General features: G+C 39.4%; 1 protein-coding gene across 2 annotated transcripts; it reads left to right on the forward strand.

Annotated features, from left to right (window-relative positions):
- The first annotated feature begins 1146 nt into the window (after positions 1-1146).
- On the forward strand, positions 1147-11873 carry LOC121867482 (alkylglycerol monooxygenase-like). Of its 2 annotated transcripts, none has more exons than XM_042367421.1 (8): positions 1147-1196; positions 4233-4365; positions 6825-6949; positions 7137-7285; positions 7459-7728; positions 8162-8313; positions 9379-9630; positions 10608-11873. In XM_042367421.1, the coding sequence occupies exons 2-8, from the start codon at positions 4261-4263 to the stop codon at positions 10878-10880; spliced, it is 1326 nt and encodes a 441-aa protein (XP_042223355.1). In that variant the 5' UTR covers positions 1147-1196; positions 4233-4260; the 3' UTR covers positions 10881-11873. The 2 variants fall into 2 exon arrangements, with proteins under 2 accessions (XP_042223355.1, XP_042223354.1); XM_042367420.1 differs by lacking the exon at positions 1147-1196 and adding an exon at positions 2277-2361.
- Positions 11874-17920: the final 6047 nt, after the last annotated feature.

The raw sequence follows: 17920 nt of genomic DNA on the forward strand, positions 1-17920 counted from the left end.
CGCACACACTAACTTCTTGCCATATACAGCTGCCTGACACCACCACATAACAAGATCAACATACCCAAGAGATAAAACAAGTACATTAAATTTTTTTTCTCTTTCTACTACTACTACTGCTTGACTTCCATAATGATCACCGTTTTATAATGTGAACTGGGCGAGTACAGAATAAGTGAAACAATCTTAGTAGGCTGACGATGAGTGGCGAAAATTATAAAAAAAAAAAATCGCGTTAACCTTGACGACCAAACACTAACCACCTACTGAAATCTTTTATTTTTACTTCTACCCTCTTCGCCACTTATCGGCTTGTGAGTCACTAAGGTGTTCGGTCACATTCTGTTACGCACTGTTGGCAAGTACTGGCTCCTGAATATATCTGTACCTGCTCCAGTGTTGGTCAAATATTGATAATGAAACGGTTTATTTAGCCAGAAAAATACAGATGCAGAGTGAACAATAAAAACAATAATGACATGGCTGACCAAATTGAGAGCCTGAACTCTCTTTGTGGCCTTTAAACAGCTCACACTCGGTGCCGTCACAACACTCTCGAGCAGATTGTTCCTAGTCTACAATTCTCACTCCGAAAAAGTTTGCCCTCACAGTTTTATGGATTTGCGCCCCATCGACTTTTTAGTATAAATAAGCGCGCGCGCGCACACACACAAACACACGCCAGAAGTTACTATTTCATTTAGGAAAGGAATGGAACCAGTGTTAAACAGAGGTGAACAGTAGTGAACAGTGCTTAAGTCAGTGAGAACAACTCAACAGTAACAGTCGCACCCAAGTTAACCTTCACACAGTGAGGTCCCAGGTACCCAGTGATAATGGCCCGTGAGACCCAACAACCAGCGATGTGTTAACCCGTCTACGATAGGAAGGCCTGGGACCACACCTCACTCATATAACACCGTCTGTGAGGGAATTACTTCACCACGTGAGGCCCCGCATAACACCGTCTGTGAGGGAATTACTACACCACGTGAGGCCCCGCATAACACCATCTGTGAGGGAATTACTACACCACGTGAGGCCCCTCATAACACCATCTGTGAGGGAATTACATAACACCATCTGTGAGGGAATTACTACACCACGTGAGGCCCCTCATAACACCATCTGTGAGGGAATTACTACACCACGTGAGGCCCCTCATAACACCATCTGTGAGGGAACTACTACACCACGTGAGTTCCTCCTAACACCATCTGGAAGGGAGTTACTACCCTACGTGTTTGCTGTTCAACACCTACATTAATCTGTATGTTCACTGTATGTTCCTTTACCTTTCTCTAATGAAGGCTTTTGTTAAACCACCAATGTATGTAATAAGTCATTTATGTCCAATGTATATTTTCAGCCTTCGGGCTGCAGAACTTTTTCAATAAACCGTTTATTATTATTATTATTATTATTACACACACACACACACACACACACAAACACACGTGTGTGTGCGTGTGTGTGTGTGTGTGTCGCTAAACAGTGATAATTGCCAATTAAGTTTTAAAAAGCAACTGGCGTTTATGTTAAATAAGGATAACTTTTCTTTTTATTGCTACAACTTAAGGACAATTATTTCGTATGCGGTAAATTTGCTATATTTCAATAATATATCGTTTATCATTTCTACATAGCCTGACACTTGGTTAGGTAAGGTTTTATTTTAAACTATTGATCTAAATGTATTATTATATCCCTGCAGACACGTGTGCATAACGGTAAAAAACCTGCAGATTATAGTAATAATACAAATTGTTGGAGAACATAAGAACATAAGAAAATAAGCAGTCTGCAATAGGCCGGTTGGCCTGTGCATGGCAGCTCCTGTCGAGAGTTACTACCACTCTCTATCATCCATGAATCTATCTAGCCTCCTTTTGAAACTTTCCAGAGTTCCCGCACTTACTACAAAGTTGCTAAGCTTGTTCCACTCGTCCACCACCCTATTTGTGAACCAGTTTCTTCCTATCTCCCTCCTAAACCTAAACTTATCCAACTTGAATCCGTTGCTCCGAGTCCTATCCTGCTCGGATATTATAAGAACTTTATCTATATCCCCTTTATTGATTCCTTTCACCCACTTAAATACTTCTATCATATTTCCCCGCACTCTTCGTCTTTCTAGGGAATGCAAGTTAAGTTTCTTTAACCTATCCTGATTAGAGTTCTACTGAGGAAATAGTATATAGAATACCTCAAGGACACCTGGCGGCACAAAACCTAACGCCTGAGTGAGGGGGGAAGGGGGCGCTTGCTAGACAGTAAAGTTTAGTGTACTTCCTCGTTGACTGGCAGTCAGGCAAGAGCAGACCGCCAGTGCTCCAGCTTCCCTCTGTGACGACACAACGAGTAAGTTCTCCCCACTCTATGATTCTGAAAGCTTGTGTGTACGCGATGTGTCAGTCATGTGTGTAGCATTATGTGCCTGTAGAAAAACCCACATAAGAGTGTTTCATTAAAGACAAATTTAGACGTATTTCAGCGTCATTTTACTTGGTTATCAAGTGAAACATTTATTGTAAGTTTGAACACGAGTGGTGGTGGCCGGCTGTGGTATTAGAAATGTGTGTTATTAGCTGCAAGTTGTTGTAATCACCGTTGATACGAATGAAAATAATTATAACTGGTTCCAAGCACATATAAGTAATGCCTCTCTCAACGACAACTGCCCACAGCATCGTTCTAATGTTTGTCTGAACAGTAAAGTGATTTGACAATAATTAAGGGAACATTTCGAATCATGTGAAAACTGTAGTTAAATATGAATCACCTCAAGCATTGTCCCCCGTCAGTTTATTTCACCTTAAGATTAATCACCTCAACGTTAACCACATCTAATGTAACCGAACCTAACTCTAACCTTACGTAACCTAGCCCTAACTTTACCTAATGTAACCTACCCGTAACCTTACCTAATTTAACCAAACTTTAACCTTAACCTAATCTACCCCCCTCCCCTTGGCAGTGTTAGGGTGTTTAATCTTCAGGTGATCATTTATCAACACCTCACCTGGGACTGAAGCACGAGGTGGGTCAGGTATAAGTGACACCACGCCCAGGGGGGGGAGTGTCGGGTGAACCCTTTTGGGGAGAGGATGCCAGAAAGGTCATAACGGTGAATAAGGACGAAATTGTTGTTCCCTGGAGGAAATGTCTTAAGGATCGGTTGACACTTCATTTACACAACATTACAATAACCTGGAACTTGAGAAAAAGTTCCATTGTCAAGTTTTGGTATTTACTGACTCGTACAACAGAGGATGTTACGATATCGGATTGTTAGTGACGTGGAGGATACGTCGCCTAGTCTAAGTAACCTAACGTAACGTATAAAAAAATAATGGTTGCCTCTCGTGATCGAGGATAACCGGTCCAAGGGCCACCGAGGCGTGAATTTGTTTAAAATGTAGGAGCTGTCGCCAACACAACAACCACACCCTTAGTTAGCTGCATGACCCAGTGTCAAGGAATAATCCGAGAAGACCGGACAATTTGTCAACTGCACTGGCTAACCATTAATCCGGAACACAATCCGCAAATTGATTAACATCCAGGTCCCCAATTAGTGCTGGGTAGACAGAGGCAAATGGCGTAAAGAAACTTGCCCGGGGTTCGAACCTGGGTCCACTCGCTTGCGAGGCGAGCATGCTGACCATTAAGCCACAGGTGGCCTACGTAATGTATAACGTACCTAGCATAACATTACCTAAATTAACCTTATGTAACTTACCCTAACCTAATCTAGACTTGGAGGATACTTAACCTAACCTAACCGAACCTGTTTTCAACCATCAGGACAAAAACATTGCCATATCATATGGTTTATGACACCGTTAAACAAAACAAAAAAGAAGAGAGAACTGTGGTATTTATACTGGATACCAAACACAACTGAGTCTCAAAAATGATATGACGTGTATAAAATTCACGAGTTTCACCATGATGCACCAGGGTCAACAAGAAGATAAAAGTCATCACGCCGCTATCCTGTCTTTTCACGGGATTAGATTTACGAATGAACAAGTTGAAAATTAAATAAATATTCTAGTAAGTTCAAAAGTTATAGTGTCGAAGATTGCCAAGATAAGTAAATTATAATAAACTATGAAAATAATACCTCGTTCCTGTATCTGTGTACCCCACCGTTGTGTGTGTGTGTGCGCGGGCAAGAAATTATCTTAGAGATACAGTGTGATGCTATAAGGTGTCTCTCTTTACAGGTACAGTGTGTGTGTGTGTGGTACAGATATGGGGAAGTCACTACTGGAGCGTGTGGGTACTCTCTTGTACTTCGTCACCCCCAATGCCACCTCCTTCAGCAAAGTTGACCAAGTCCCTAACTACGTAAATGAGGTAAGTTTACACATTTAGTTTACAAGACGCAACAAAACAAACATTGGGTAGACTAGTAATAAGCACTAATATAGTTAAACCCACAGGGCGGAATCTATAACCCTCGCTTCGCAGGGTAAAAACAATACACGCTTCAATACCACGCGGTAATTTTATTTAGGGTACTGAAGCAACATTTCTAACCTTTTTCTTCATGTATGTTTTTTATAGCTTATGTAAGGCGTGACCGTGGGGAAGGGGTTAGCGATCATGTTTTATTTTTTCTGCTTAACGACTGTGGACTCACAAAACTAGTCTCCACTTAAGCGATAAAAAATACACCCAGGAAATACTTATGCATAACCTCACTGCCAATGAGGAACGATTCTGATTCAAATTACAATTATTCTGCCAGTTCTTTTTTTCATAGCTATTATTAATCAATTAAAAAATATTGTATAGCTAATAGACGGTAATCCTATATTGCCAATGCCACTGTGAGCTCTATATACCAACAGTGTATTGTTTCGCCTCGATAACAATGAAACGAAAAACACTGACGTAATCTTCGGGAACCCGGACCCAGGCTAGCGTGACAGTCACAGTCAATCCACTCTGCTCTCCTCAGTAACTTCCATATTTACAAGGGTTTTTCTACTGAGCTCCTGATCTGTCATACTCAACACTCCTTCCCGGGATCACTAACGATAAAACAACAACTAAGGCTCAAGTGAACTTATCGTGCGTATCTCCACTGATTCACTTCTGAAGAAAACAGGGATGGAGTCAGTTTTTGTCTTGGGTCAACTGAAGGACAAAATAATTAGGTTTTGTCGTAATTTACCACAGAACATAAAACAAAAATTGCAGTGCAAGTTTTTGCCATAATCCTTCCGTGTAGTCAGGTGTTAAAAAGGAGGGGGGGGGGGGCATTCCGCCATGGCTCCCCCTTTTCTTACAAAAAAATATGGATGGAAATCAAACAACCCTTTTTTCGAGGCTTGCCCCCCCCCCCCCTTTCCAGAATCTTTTGTACCCTACACTTACACCTTACAAAATTTTTGACCAAAATATACTTTTTTCTCAGAATTCAAATTTAAGGGGTCTAACTAATGTACTTTCAGAATAACACACAAACCCTAAATCACACCTTGGAAACCCATAGTTGATGAGTAATTAGCATTGAAAAATGTCAGTAAAATATTTCAAGGGTCATTTTGGCCACTAATTACTCTGCAATCGAATCTTGGACCACGTATCCATAATCAGCAAGCTCAGGAGTACCCATGCTGTGATTTTCAGCTAAATCTAATTTTTGGCCCAAAACCACCAAAAATATAAGTCTTACACCAGTGGTGTCAAACTCAAACCTTTCGAGGGCCAATTCTTATTTTAGTTGCCCTCTTCAGGGCCAACACAAGTGCTAAATCACATATTTGCAGGATTGAAGTTTACAGCTTCACACATTGCTTTACCTGGCTTACCAGGAATACCTCATTTGGGTTTGTCTGATCTTAAGTATGTAAAATTCATTTTACTGAATAAACATGATTATATCTATTTCTTTCATAATTTCACGGGATGATAAATTTTACCGTCATCCCGCGGGCCACACCTGACCATCCCAAGGGCCACATTTGGCCCGCGGGCCATGAGTTTGACACCCCTGCCCTACAGCATCCGGTCAATACGTTTTTATCCCACGAGTACTTACATCACCGTCAACCAGCCAGTAGACTACGGCTCACACGACGGATAGAAGTCCTCGCCTTTGTAAGTTGTGCATCTACAAGTAACCATTTTTAGCATTAATATTATTCTCACTTCTCTTAAGCTTAGCCCAAAGATAATTAATACTATAAGTACTTTTTTACAGCGGATGAAAAGAGAATTTCTATAATTTTTAAAAGTTGAAATTTTCTAAAACGAGGAAATGATTATTTTCTGAAAGATTTCAAGTGTGAAGCTCGTTCATATCCCAACTACGAACTTTAAAAGATAAATGACTCTAATTACAGTATATATATTATTGTGGTGTTAAATAATTTCAAACTGTGTGTGTGTGTGTGTGTGTGTGTGTGTGTGTGTGGTGTGTGTGTGTGTGTGTGTGTGTGTGTGTGTGTGTGTGTGTGTGTGGGTGTGTGTGTGTGTGTGTGTGTGTGTGGTTTATGAATAAACAAACACGGGCTCGCGTTGCATCCTAAACAACTACCACCAGAACTAGTAAAAACAGGATAAGGGCTACATTCATCTCTGAAAGTAATGCGTCTTGACGTAGACTTCTCGCAAACTGTTCTTGCCCCCAAAACAACAAAAACTAAAGGACATGGAATAAAAAATATATAAATCACTGAGCTTGATTCCTTCTGCACTCTCTCGTTAGAATATAAAAAGTCAATGAAAACAATACTGCAATGAACTTGATGATATATATTCATACCCCCAAAGCTTAAGCACACTTACAGTATTCTTTGTTCAAGGCAGTTCCTTTGTTCGTCTTCTTCATCGTGGTGGAGTTTGTGGTGCGTTACTTGGTGGGTCAACCTGCCAGGATCAATGAGGCTTTCTCCTCCCTTGGCGTTGGCATTCTTCACGAGGCTACAGGGTAAGAGTGTGTGTGTGTATATATATAACAATAAAACAGCCGTTTTGTTACTTCTAATACATATTAAACACACCAGGTTAATGATAAAGGCATCTTACCAATATCCCAAGCTTTACAGAACGGATAATAAAGATATCAAGTAGGATCACTACAGCCTAATGTGATGATGCACTGTTCTCATTTGCAGATTCATATCCTCGTGGGTGGTGTTGTTAGGCTACCAGTGGCTCTACCAGTACCGCATCTGGGACCTGCCTTGGAATTCTCCGTACACGTGGTTCGGCGCCTTAATTCTCGTTGACTTCTGCTACTACTGGATTCATCGAGCAAATCATGGTATGTATGAAAGGGGCTGTGTTATGTGGAATCCTATGGGAACATTTTACGTAATACCGGCATGTATTCTACTCTAGCTAGCTTTATTTCCTAGCGTCATTTACAAGTTGTTGTTTATTAAAAGAGTAAATATCTAGAGCACTCATTAACTGACCTATTTTCCTCACGACCAGAGCTAAATATCTTGTGGGCAGTGCATCAGATCCACCATTCGTCAGAAGACTACAACCTGGCAACATCAGTGCGTCTTTCAGTGCTACAACGCGCCGGGCACTTTGGTTTTTATCACCCCCTGGCGCTGATAGGCTTCCCAGTATCTATCGTCGTCGCTCACACAGCCTTCAATTACTTATTCCAGTTCTGGGTACACACAGAACATGTGGGAACTCTTGGCCCGATAGGCTGGATCTTCATGACGCCATCCTACCATCGAGTTCACCACGGTAAGTGTGCTGAAGGGCTCGGCTCTCCGTGCTGGCGAAAAGTGAGGAACTTGGCGACTGAAACAGCGTAAACTAAATTCTAATCTCAAATTTCATAAGTTTGTGAAGATTTATATTCTTGTATCACTGTGATGTTTAGGAAATACGATTTATCGTAGGACGGAAGCCAAAATGCTGCATAAGTGAACTTTTCTTTATTTGTTCATGATTTTATTTTTTCCGTAAATTTTCTATCGTTTATGTAATTTGTTTAATGTTAAGATATGTTTCATTGTGCACATAACCAGTGTGTAGAAAAGAAACATTAAACTTGGACGGGGTATATCTCAAAAGGCCATTATATTTTTCACCACAACATCAAAGTGTTGATTTGCCTCCTACTGCTGGAAATAAGTTTCTTTAGTTGCTGTTACTAAGTAGTGTTGTTCCCCAGGGTCAAACAAGTGGTGCCTGGACAAGAACTACGCCAGTGTGTTCGTCATCTGGGACCGTATCTTCGGCACCTTTGAGCCCGAGAGAGACAACGAGGTGATAGTGTACGGTCTTACTGAGCAGCCCCAGACCCACAATGTCCTCTGGCACGAGGTTTGTAACATCTCTACTCCCTCTACGGTATAGTATATTGTTATGAATTATGAAACTTTACAGTTAACTCAGTTATCGCCATTGTTTACCTGTACACATTATACGAAAGAAGAATTTTTTAACTTCCTGACGCTGACTACTGATGTCCACTAATCCTTATAAAAACGCAGTTCTCTCCCATTTTTATATGGAGTGAGTCAAGGAGTACAAAACCTGAGACAGTACATACATACATACATTCATACATACATACATACATACATACACTAAGGGTCAGTTTTCAGCAAGTCAGAACTTTAATTAACCAAACTTTACCCTCGTCACTACATAATAGGAGTATGGGTGACAAATTAGTGTACAGTACATAAAAAATACTAATCAGTTAAATGTCAGGAGTTAAACTTGCACGTACTGTACTTGATAATAAAGAAAACGTTAGATGGCTCTTGAAAATAACAAGAACAGCTCAATGTTCCATGTTCAGATATTGTATTATTATAGCAATCTCCGGTGTAGGCATTTGCCACTTTTTACACAGCTTATTGCAGTTATCCTTCCTTTCATATACAGTGCTTGGAATTATCTACAACTTTAATAATACAGATTAAAGTGATATTTCTAACTTTGCACACGTAGAGCCAATTGTTTATAGTATACGTATTTAGCACAGTACATTTGGCGATATATTTCGCCTAACAAAGCCAAAAAGCTCGAATTTCATGAAACTTGTTCTTAAATGAACAAAACCAGGAACGGCATTAAGTTAACAATGAAAGTGACCCAAAAATGTTATAAGGATGATTTTCGTGGCTAAGCTCAAAACTGGGCTTGACTTATTAATACCTAAAACAATAGATTACAGCGAATATTTTATTTAGTTTACCACACTACAAACCCTAACTGAATTTTATTAACCTGTTAATGAAAAAATAAACTTCAACAGTCTATATATCAGGTGCCTCAAAGAGAGCTCAGGTTCTCAACTGGCTCAGTCATGTTATTATTATCCACTCTGTGTCTGTGTTTTTCTGGCTAAATAAACTGTTTCAATTCAATTCAAAACAGTTCTTCTACTTCGGTGAGATATATAAAAAGGCCAGAAGTATGAATACATGGAGAGACTCCCTGAAGGCCGTGTTCTATGGACCTGGCTGGATCCCTGGAGCACCCCGCCTGGGGGACCCTGACACCTTCCCCGACGTGAAAGCTCCCAGAGCCAAATACGACCCCCAACTGCCCCTCTGGCAGGTTGTGTATGTCACCATTCACTTGATACTGGCGCTGCTGGCTCAACAACTGATGGTTGTACGCTTCACGGTAAGACATTTTTCTTATCTTCCTTTCTCTACATGTATTCTGCTGTACTGGTTGTCAGGATCAGATAATACAACTCTAAAACAACTAATTTTGTTGCGAATGCCACCAACTATACTGTATTTTCACATTCCCCTCCCCCTTTCACATCCCATAATACGGCCACGATTTTTATCATTGGTATTCGCGAATTTTACGGTGTACATAAAGCCACAACTTTTGATGGCTTCCTCACAACGATTGATACGTAAATGGTAATTGTTAAAGTCTAATCAATCTACCACACCAAATGTCAAGGAAGTTTCTCACCGTAGAGTTTGCTTTTGCTTAACACAACCAAAATTAACCGAGTCAAATATTGTAATGATTCACTGCAGCTCGTCTTGATTACATCTGCCTCCTCGTGAAGTAATGTTTACATCAATCTGCTATGGGGGATTGTGGGGTTCGGACAAAACCCCCTTGGGTTAGGTTAGGTTTGTTCAAGGTTTTTTTTGTCTTACACTCGGGGCATTGTATTAACCTTTTTGTCAAGTGCTTAACTCCTTTTAATCTGGACTTTATTCTGCAAATTGATAATGATGGCTTTAAAGTTATGTAAGTGGAAAGAATTTATTTGATCAATCACTTACTTAATATATTATTCCTTGTAAGTACGAATAGTGTTATCTAGTTTTCTTTTGTGTGGTTTAGTACATTCTCTTTGGGGTTTTTTTACTGTCCTTTAACCTTCAATAATTTCTAGCATCACTTTATTTAACAATACAAAAGTGTTTCATTAATTATATCAGGTATTTAGGCGAATAAAGCCTGTATTTCATATACTTAAACCTACCAGTCACTAAAAGAACCAAGCTTCATATTTGAACAGTCTAAGTAAGTTACATACTAAAGCAGTCCAAGCAAGTTTTATATTTAAACATTCTCAGTTTTACAGTATAGTGACTCACAGTAACTGATCTTAAACTCTTAACCCTCAGACGTCTTCATGGTCGACGGTGTTCGCGTTCCAGCTGTTTATATTCTCCGCTGTGGGTGTGACGTCCGCCTTATACGATGGGTGGCGGTGGGCCCCTGCAGCTGAGGCCGCCCGGTGCGCTGCCTTCACCACGTACGCCTTAAGCACACCCATCACTGCTGTCCCTACTGTAGACAACACCCTCGTGTTCTCTTTTGTTATCTTCTTTATATTTTGGACGAGGCGAGGACTAAATCGTCTGAGCTCCAACATTAATACAAACAAGATAAAGTGAGGGTTACCTAGGTCTGTGTACCAGCTGAAGGCAGAGTGACAAGGACAACTATGTTGCAGAGAAAACAATTACCGTTACAACGGTGCAGCTGAAAAAGTGACAAGATCACAGCGACTACTCCACATCATGTTACCCTTAAACTGCAAGGCCATATTAATGGTTAAAACTAGTGTGATAAATATTCTAATAACCTGATTTCATTAACTAAATCAACCTTTTTACAAAGAATTTGTTGAAAAAAAAATGGAAGAAAAATGTATGATGATAAGTGTGTGTGTGTGTGTGTGTCGTGGGACTAAACATTGATATCTACAGACCTGAAACTAATTGCATACTAAAGGGACCCTGGGGTGTGTACCTCGGTGTTATATTTAGCTCAAATAAAAAGAAAAAGAAAATAAATGGTTACAGGGAGTCATCCAATCAGTACATTAACATTTCCATCACTATCAACACCCACTACTCGAGGAGCGACCTTCTGATCCTCCACTTGAACGTGATATTGTAGCGGATGTAGTGTACTGGAGATTATAAAGTGTATTTGGTAGTTTAATTCATGAAGTGTAAATGATACTGCTGTTGATGTAGTGTAGATGATACTGTATGTAGTGTAGTGTAAATTATATTGTAGTTAGTGCAATGTAGATTATATTGTAGTTAGTGTATTGTATAGATACTGTAACTAATAGGGTAGTTACGGACAAAGGCTACGAGCTCCCCCCCATCAAGAAACAATTCTGGCAACCCTGAGTTCTCCAGCTAGTGACTACATTAAAACACGATTACTTTAAACCCTAAAGGATAAAATGTGAAACATAAAACCTTCATGCCAAACTTCCATTTTTCAATCATACAAAATATATGGTGCGTATATGCAACGTTAAGTTTCTCGCTCTATACCGCATGTTGTGTACATTTGCGTACATTTGTACACATACTAGTGGACACATACTGCTGTAAATAGTTCACCTTAATAAACTTTACACCAGTGAAGCACTCATTTTATCATTAACATGCTATTTAGTTACTACAAGTATAATAAACTTATATTAAAAAACTAACATTGTGAAACCAAATAATTATATTATTACTGTAATACGACTACGTATTTCAGATCCGTTTTGAACCAGTTATAGACTTGCCTGTAAAAGTCCACTGTACCTGTACTTAAACAGAAACCTGTGATTATATTTTTCTTTATGAATATATTTTCTAATTCTAATAAGTTATTATTAATATCCAGCCAAAGCGATATAATTATTCGTATGAAAACTAGTAAGAACCTAAAGCAGATACTATTATCAAAATAAACAAAACACTCATTAATTTGTGGCTCAGAAGATAAAACTATTTTTTGGGGGGTAAACGTTTCATATTCGTATTTATTACACTACATTAACCAAGATGTTAACATTTAAGAAGGAAACTAACACGGAGGGCGCCAAGTAATTCTTACGACTCTCCCTTAATATTTTTTTTAGTAACTTACTGTACATTTTCTCGTACACGTGTGACGGTTTTGGGGTTTGACAAGTTTCCTAGATTACACGCACCTCAAACTTGCTTAAGCAGGATGCAAAGTGGATTTCTGGACATCCACACTGGCTTACAGTGCATCAAATTTCACTACACATTCTACATGATCGTGCCTAATGTATCAATTCGCTTAACTACCATGGAGTTTTCTAACTTATTTATACCCAATGCCCTCTGAAGCACTGAAGCTAACCTAACTTACCAAACCTAACCCAACTTAATTCGTGATTGAGGGTGATAAAAGCCTAGTTTCTTACACGGTTTATTCAATGACATTATTAATTGTTTGCATGTGTACAGAGCCACTCAGGCATGACAACGCATAAACTATCATACACACGATAATAAGGAATACAATCGTAACACAGCATCATCTGACCTGTCTTCCAGTTGTCGCCAGAGACTAGTGTTGCCTCCCCTCAAAACATTAAGTATACTAATAGCAAATTCCTTACAGTCTGGTTATCCATGTATAAATCATGCTAAAATCAATTTTTTAATATTTTTGTATTATGTGCATTTAAGGTTGTACAGGGGACCACACACACACAAGCGACCAAAATATAGTTTTAAGAAAATTACTATAGCTTCCCATTGTCGTGAGAGTTTTCTGTAAGATATGAACACCGTATGACCATTTGCAAATTTTATTTACATAATTAGACTATACCCCCTCCCCCCCTCCCCTCGAAATACTGTATGTCCGTTTTCTATTGGGGAATATTACAGCTATATAGTGAATGAGAAAGATTGTTTTGTTTTGTTTTCTAAGGAAGTTATATTTTGATAAGAAGTAGTTGGCAACTCTTGGCTCAGCGTCAGTGTTAGGTGGGACTGACATAAATAGCTTCCATCACAAACTCTCGGTCCGATTTTCCAAAGTTCTCAACTTAATCGTGCGGAGGAAAGGCAAGAAAGCTCTGGCACAACCGTTCAGGAGCAAGAAGCCACCAGGAGCAAAATACAGACATCTGACACATCCAGCATTCACCCCCCCCCCACCACCAAGAGGCATATACTGTACGAGTCCTATAGTCAAACAGGGAGATGGCCACTCCACAAATAATAGGCTGGTGAGTTTGACCATCATAGTGCGTAAAGTTTTGTGGAGAATTATACGCGATCCCATGATGAAACATCTAGGAAACAACAAAAGTGAGGTGCTTCCCTGTTTTGAGTACTGTCTGGTCCTCAAGATATGCCAGAGACTGTCAGTTGATTGAAAACGTCCAAAGGAGGGCCACCAGACTGGTGCCTGCACTACACACCTCAGGTAACCAGAGAGATTAAAACGCTTGCAATTGCCTCGCTTATACTATAGGCGGGCAAGAAATCTATAAACACCTCAGAGTACATTACTCAGTAGTATTTATACCTGGAGCTGGCAGATGCCCGCCCCACTAAAGTGAGTTTTTCCCAGCTTAGAAGAGATGTCCCGCCCCCTCCTCATATGTTACAGCTAATTGGCTGTTGCAAATCTGTCCGATTTTAGCTGAATCATGATCACTAGCATCGTCTTTACCTCCTGGTCAAGGTTGTTTTTTAAGTCCATGCTGTTTTTTTAGTTTTTTTTTTTCTGGTGAGTTGCCAGCGTTAACCTTACACTTGAGGTTGCTCCATGCTGTTTTAATTGTAGTTTTCTTTTTTGGTCCGCCCTGTACAAAAACACGCTGAACGATGTATTCTCCTGCCCGGCCTGGATGAAGCCGAGGTTATTTACTACCCATAAATCTAATGAACAGTGGAAAAAGTTACCACTATAGATATATATTGATGAATTAAACTGAGACACTTATGATGCAGTCACAGAAAAAAGCAAGTAGGCTACTATAAGAGTTAATGATAAACTGCACTAACAAATACACCGTGTAGGAACCTTGCATGCAGTAAAGAGTGTACCGAGCATATGAAGTTGTTCCAAATAAAACTTATCACCATCGCCAAAGACAGTGGAGGCGGATGAACTTCACTGTCGGTAAGATTTGTAACTGCACTCAATCAAAACAATTTATTGTATTGGCTGCCTGTAAAGCTACTGTATTTGTACTTTACACTGTACCTTGGTCTGTAACTGTGCTTATGTTTTTTAATAAAGTTTGATTCTGAGTGAAGGTATCTTAATATAACCTAAACATCCTCAAGATTTCGAGTGAAATAACTGTCGTACTAGCAACAATAAACACACTAAACCTCCATTACGTTATATTTAGGAAAACAGAACATAAACATTTACATCTACATGAGCCAGATGTCGCTGGCTCCATATGAGACAAGGTGTGTTTCTTTCACTCCATTCATGTTATAAAATACAGTTTGTTATCAATCACACCAATAAAAGATCAAATATAAAATGGTTATATACAGTAACTTACATAATTATGTACAGTATTTACTTCATAACTTCTGGGTGAAGATATCTAACATAGAACTACTTGACAGGAGATGATAACTACAGGAACCTGAATTTAGATGACGGAAAATGACGGTAACAAGTGTACTGAAAATGAAACAATAAGAGATGGAATGTTTAACTAATACTATACGAACAAACAACTAACTGGGGACCTTTTATACCACCTGATAATGTGAAGTCGTGAAAGCAGCTGTCGTGATTTTTTCCCTCGTGTTTTTCTGTTCCTCCCTGGTCAGCAAAAACAAGTTTATCTTAAAAAAAAAAACTCACCTGGAACCAGATGACCTTAAGGTGTTCAGTGTTCAATAAGGCAGTGTTAATTTACAGCATTATCATCCCCAGAACCAAACAAGAGTTTTAAAAACAATATTTTTGGGTAGTTTAATGATAATAAATACCTGTAGGTTCTCAAATTTCGTATATGGGATTGAATCTAACTATCTGAGCATCACAGACCTGTTACCTAATGTGAGATGGCGGTGCGAAATCCCGGAAATTCTCGAGGAAAATTGTCTTCCTAACTAGTTAAGTCTCAGATCCTAGGGAAAAGGTGTTAACTTTATGTTTGTGGTTCATTCTAGACCGATTTTTTCCAAGGAAGCCGATAGTGCCAACTTATTTTTTGTTATAAAAGATGCCCAAAATGCCCACCTCTTTCAGGGGCATCTTAAATACTGGCCGATTTGAGACACTGAAGTGACCATTTTTTATGTATGCCCAGTTAAATACCAACGATTGTTTAAACCCAAAATGGCAGCCAAAATAGTGAGATTTTTTAATAAAACATTTTAAACTGGCTGGTAAAATCGATACCAGATCCCCTTCTCCTATGATTCTCCAGATTTTTTTATTCTACATAACAATAATATCAATATTACTTAAGGTACCCAAATTAGATTAACAAAATACAATGATTTCTCAAAACTTAAAGTGGTTGCCAACTTGTGATTTTCCTTCTATATAATGGTCCCACTTTCCTCGTAATTACCTTTTATTTCAGGTGCTTGGTATAGATCTAACAAGTGAATGTGGACAAGAAGTCTCCAGCATCTTCACTATAGTAAGATATCCGTCCAACTACCCGAGCCAACCTCTAATCATCCGTTGTTCACCTTGGACGAATTACAGGCTAATTTGCTTCACTATATGTCAGTAGAATTTGAAGAAGCAAATATGAAAAGATATCTGGTTGAGAATAATTTAAATATTGAGAGTCTGTCACCATAAACTAACAACACTATAGGCATTATTTGAGAACTGCAAAGTTTGAAAGTGAGAAGCATAAATAAGGGGACAGATACAGTATTTAAACCCATTATGTGTAAATAGGGTTATCAAGTTACAGGCTGCATACACAGTGTCATAGTTGGAACCAAAGATATGTTTACATAATCCACGGGGTATTTAGTTTTTCGAGAACGAGTGTTTATTATAATTGGCAAGGAAAAATTTAAGAATCAATGAAATATTACTCACGAAATCTCATAATATACCAGGAAACCCCAAGTCCCTGGAGGAATGAACAGGAGAAGCGCGTCTCAAACACCCAGTGGAGAGTCGAGATGTTAAAAGATAATGCCAACACTCCGACTGACATGACATGCAGTATTGTATCTATACTCAAGGCCATCCACACCCATATGAATGTTGTTTAGCATCTGCTTATCAACAATTACACAGGACTCTTGCTAGCCAACAGTCTAGTGGAGGATGGGGCGGGATAACTAATGTAATGATATTCGTAGACCGTTGCTATAGAAACCGCAATTTAAGTCATTTCTAATATTAAAGAAATCTTTTTATTTCGTCTCACAACATATCTTTACGGACCTGAATACAATACACCCTTTCGCTGTACTGTGTACGTTTGAATTACCAGCCAACATTGGTGTAATGATTGTTTATCAGACCCAAGCTTACTGCCCAGAGAAGAACAACACCAAACAATAACAGGATGCGCAGGTGTACACCCGCGCTAGTTGATTACAGATTGCCCACGAGGGGGCTAGTTAATTTGGCAGTGACCTTGATCTGACCCAACAGAGGTTTAGATCACAAAGGGAACCAGAGTTCTCAGTTCACCTGACCAAACAAGCTGGTCTAGACCAGGGTTGCGGCAGGAGTGGTACCAGGAGTCAGGTAAACGTCAGGTCAGGCAACAGTTCTTCTCTCTTCTTGGTCGGCTTGTTTCAATGGTTTCTTGGGTTATATTTTATTTGTCTGTCTTCTGCTATGGAGACCTTGTTAGGATGAAGATCTTCTTTTCCTCTTCCTTTTGCTGGCTTGAACCGTCCACTCGCGATTATCTAGGTAGATTAATATAACCTTTTCTTTTCTATTTTTAACTTATTTTGACTCTTATTTTTTCGCCCCTTAGGCCCCGTTGTGGATCGATGACCTGACCTGTGCCCGGGTGGGATATTCCCCATAAAAAATATATCTGGTGAAGGGCCACCATTAATCCCCCCCCCCCATGAACTAGTAAAATAATGCTGTAACGCGCATTTGTGTTTTATATACTACACTAGTCTTGTACTGAGCCTGTGTTAATATGTTATATTATCTTTACATCCTCGAGTCACGCTACCAACCTTCCTCACTCTACAACCCTACTACTATACTATAAATTCTTACCTTACCTCTTCATATGAGTTAACTCCAGTATACAGGTATTGGGAAGCCCCTCTATTATAATCTTGGCCAAGACCTTGCATGTTATTCATACGTATTCATGGCAGCACATTATGTTGCGTATCAAATATCGTAAGTGCGTGTAGTTGCCACCATCTGCGCCTACACTCGCATCCGCACCCACCATTCCTTGTCTGTGTGTCGATTAGGAAATATTCCGCTGAACTACTTCCACCCCCTAAAAAAATAACAATAAATAAATCATAGTCAACTACCACGAGTCTATATCAGGGTTACAGTCCAACTCGGCCCATTGCCAACTCAGACCATCTCGGATAACTAACTCGGGCCACTTAGGATTACGAAGTCGGACTAAAAGGTAAAAATAAAAGTTTACACATTTTTGCATGAATGATAAAAGTACAATGATAAAAAGCAACATAGATTACAAGGGGGGATT

This window comes from Homarus americanus, unplaced genomic scaffold, assembly GCF_018991925.1.
Source record: "Homarus americanus isolate GMGI-L3 unplaced genomic scaffold, GMGI_Hamer_2.0 scaffold23598, whole genome shotgun sequence".
Lineage (NCBI taxonomy): Eukaryota > Metazoa > Arthropoda > Malacostraca > Decapoda > Nephropidae > Homarus > Homarus americanus.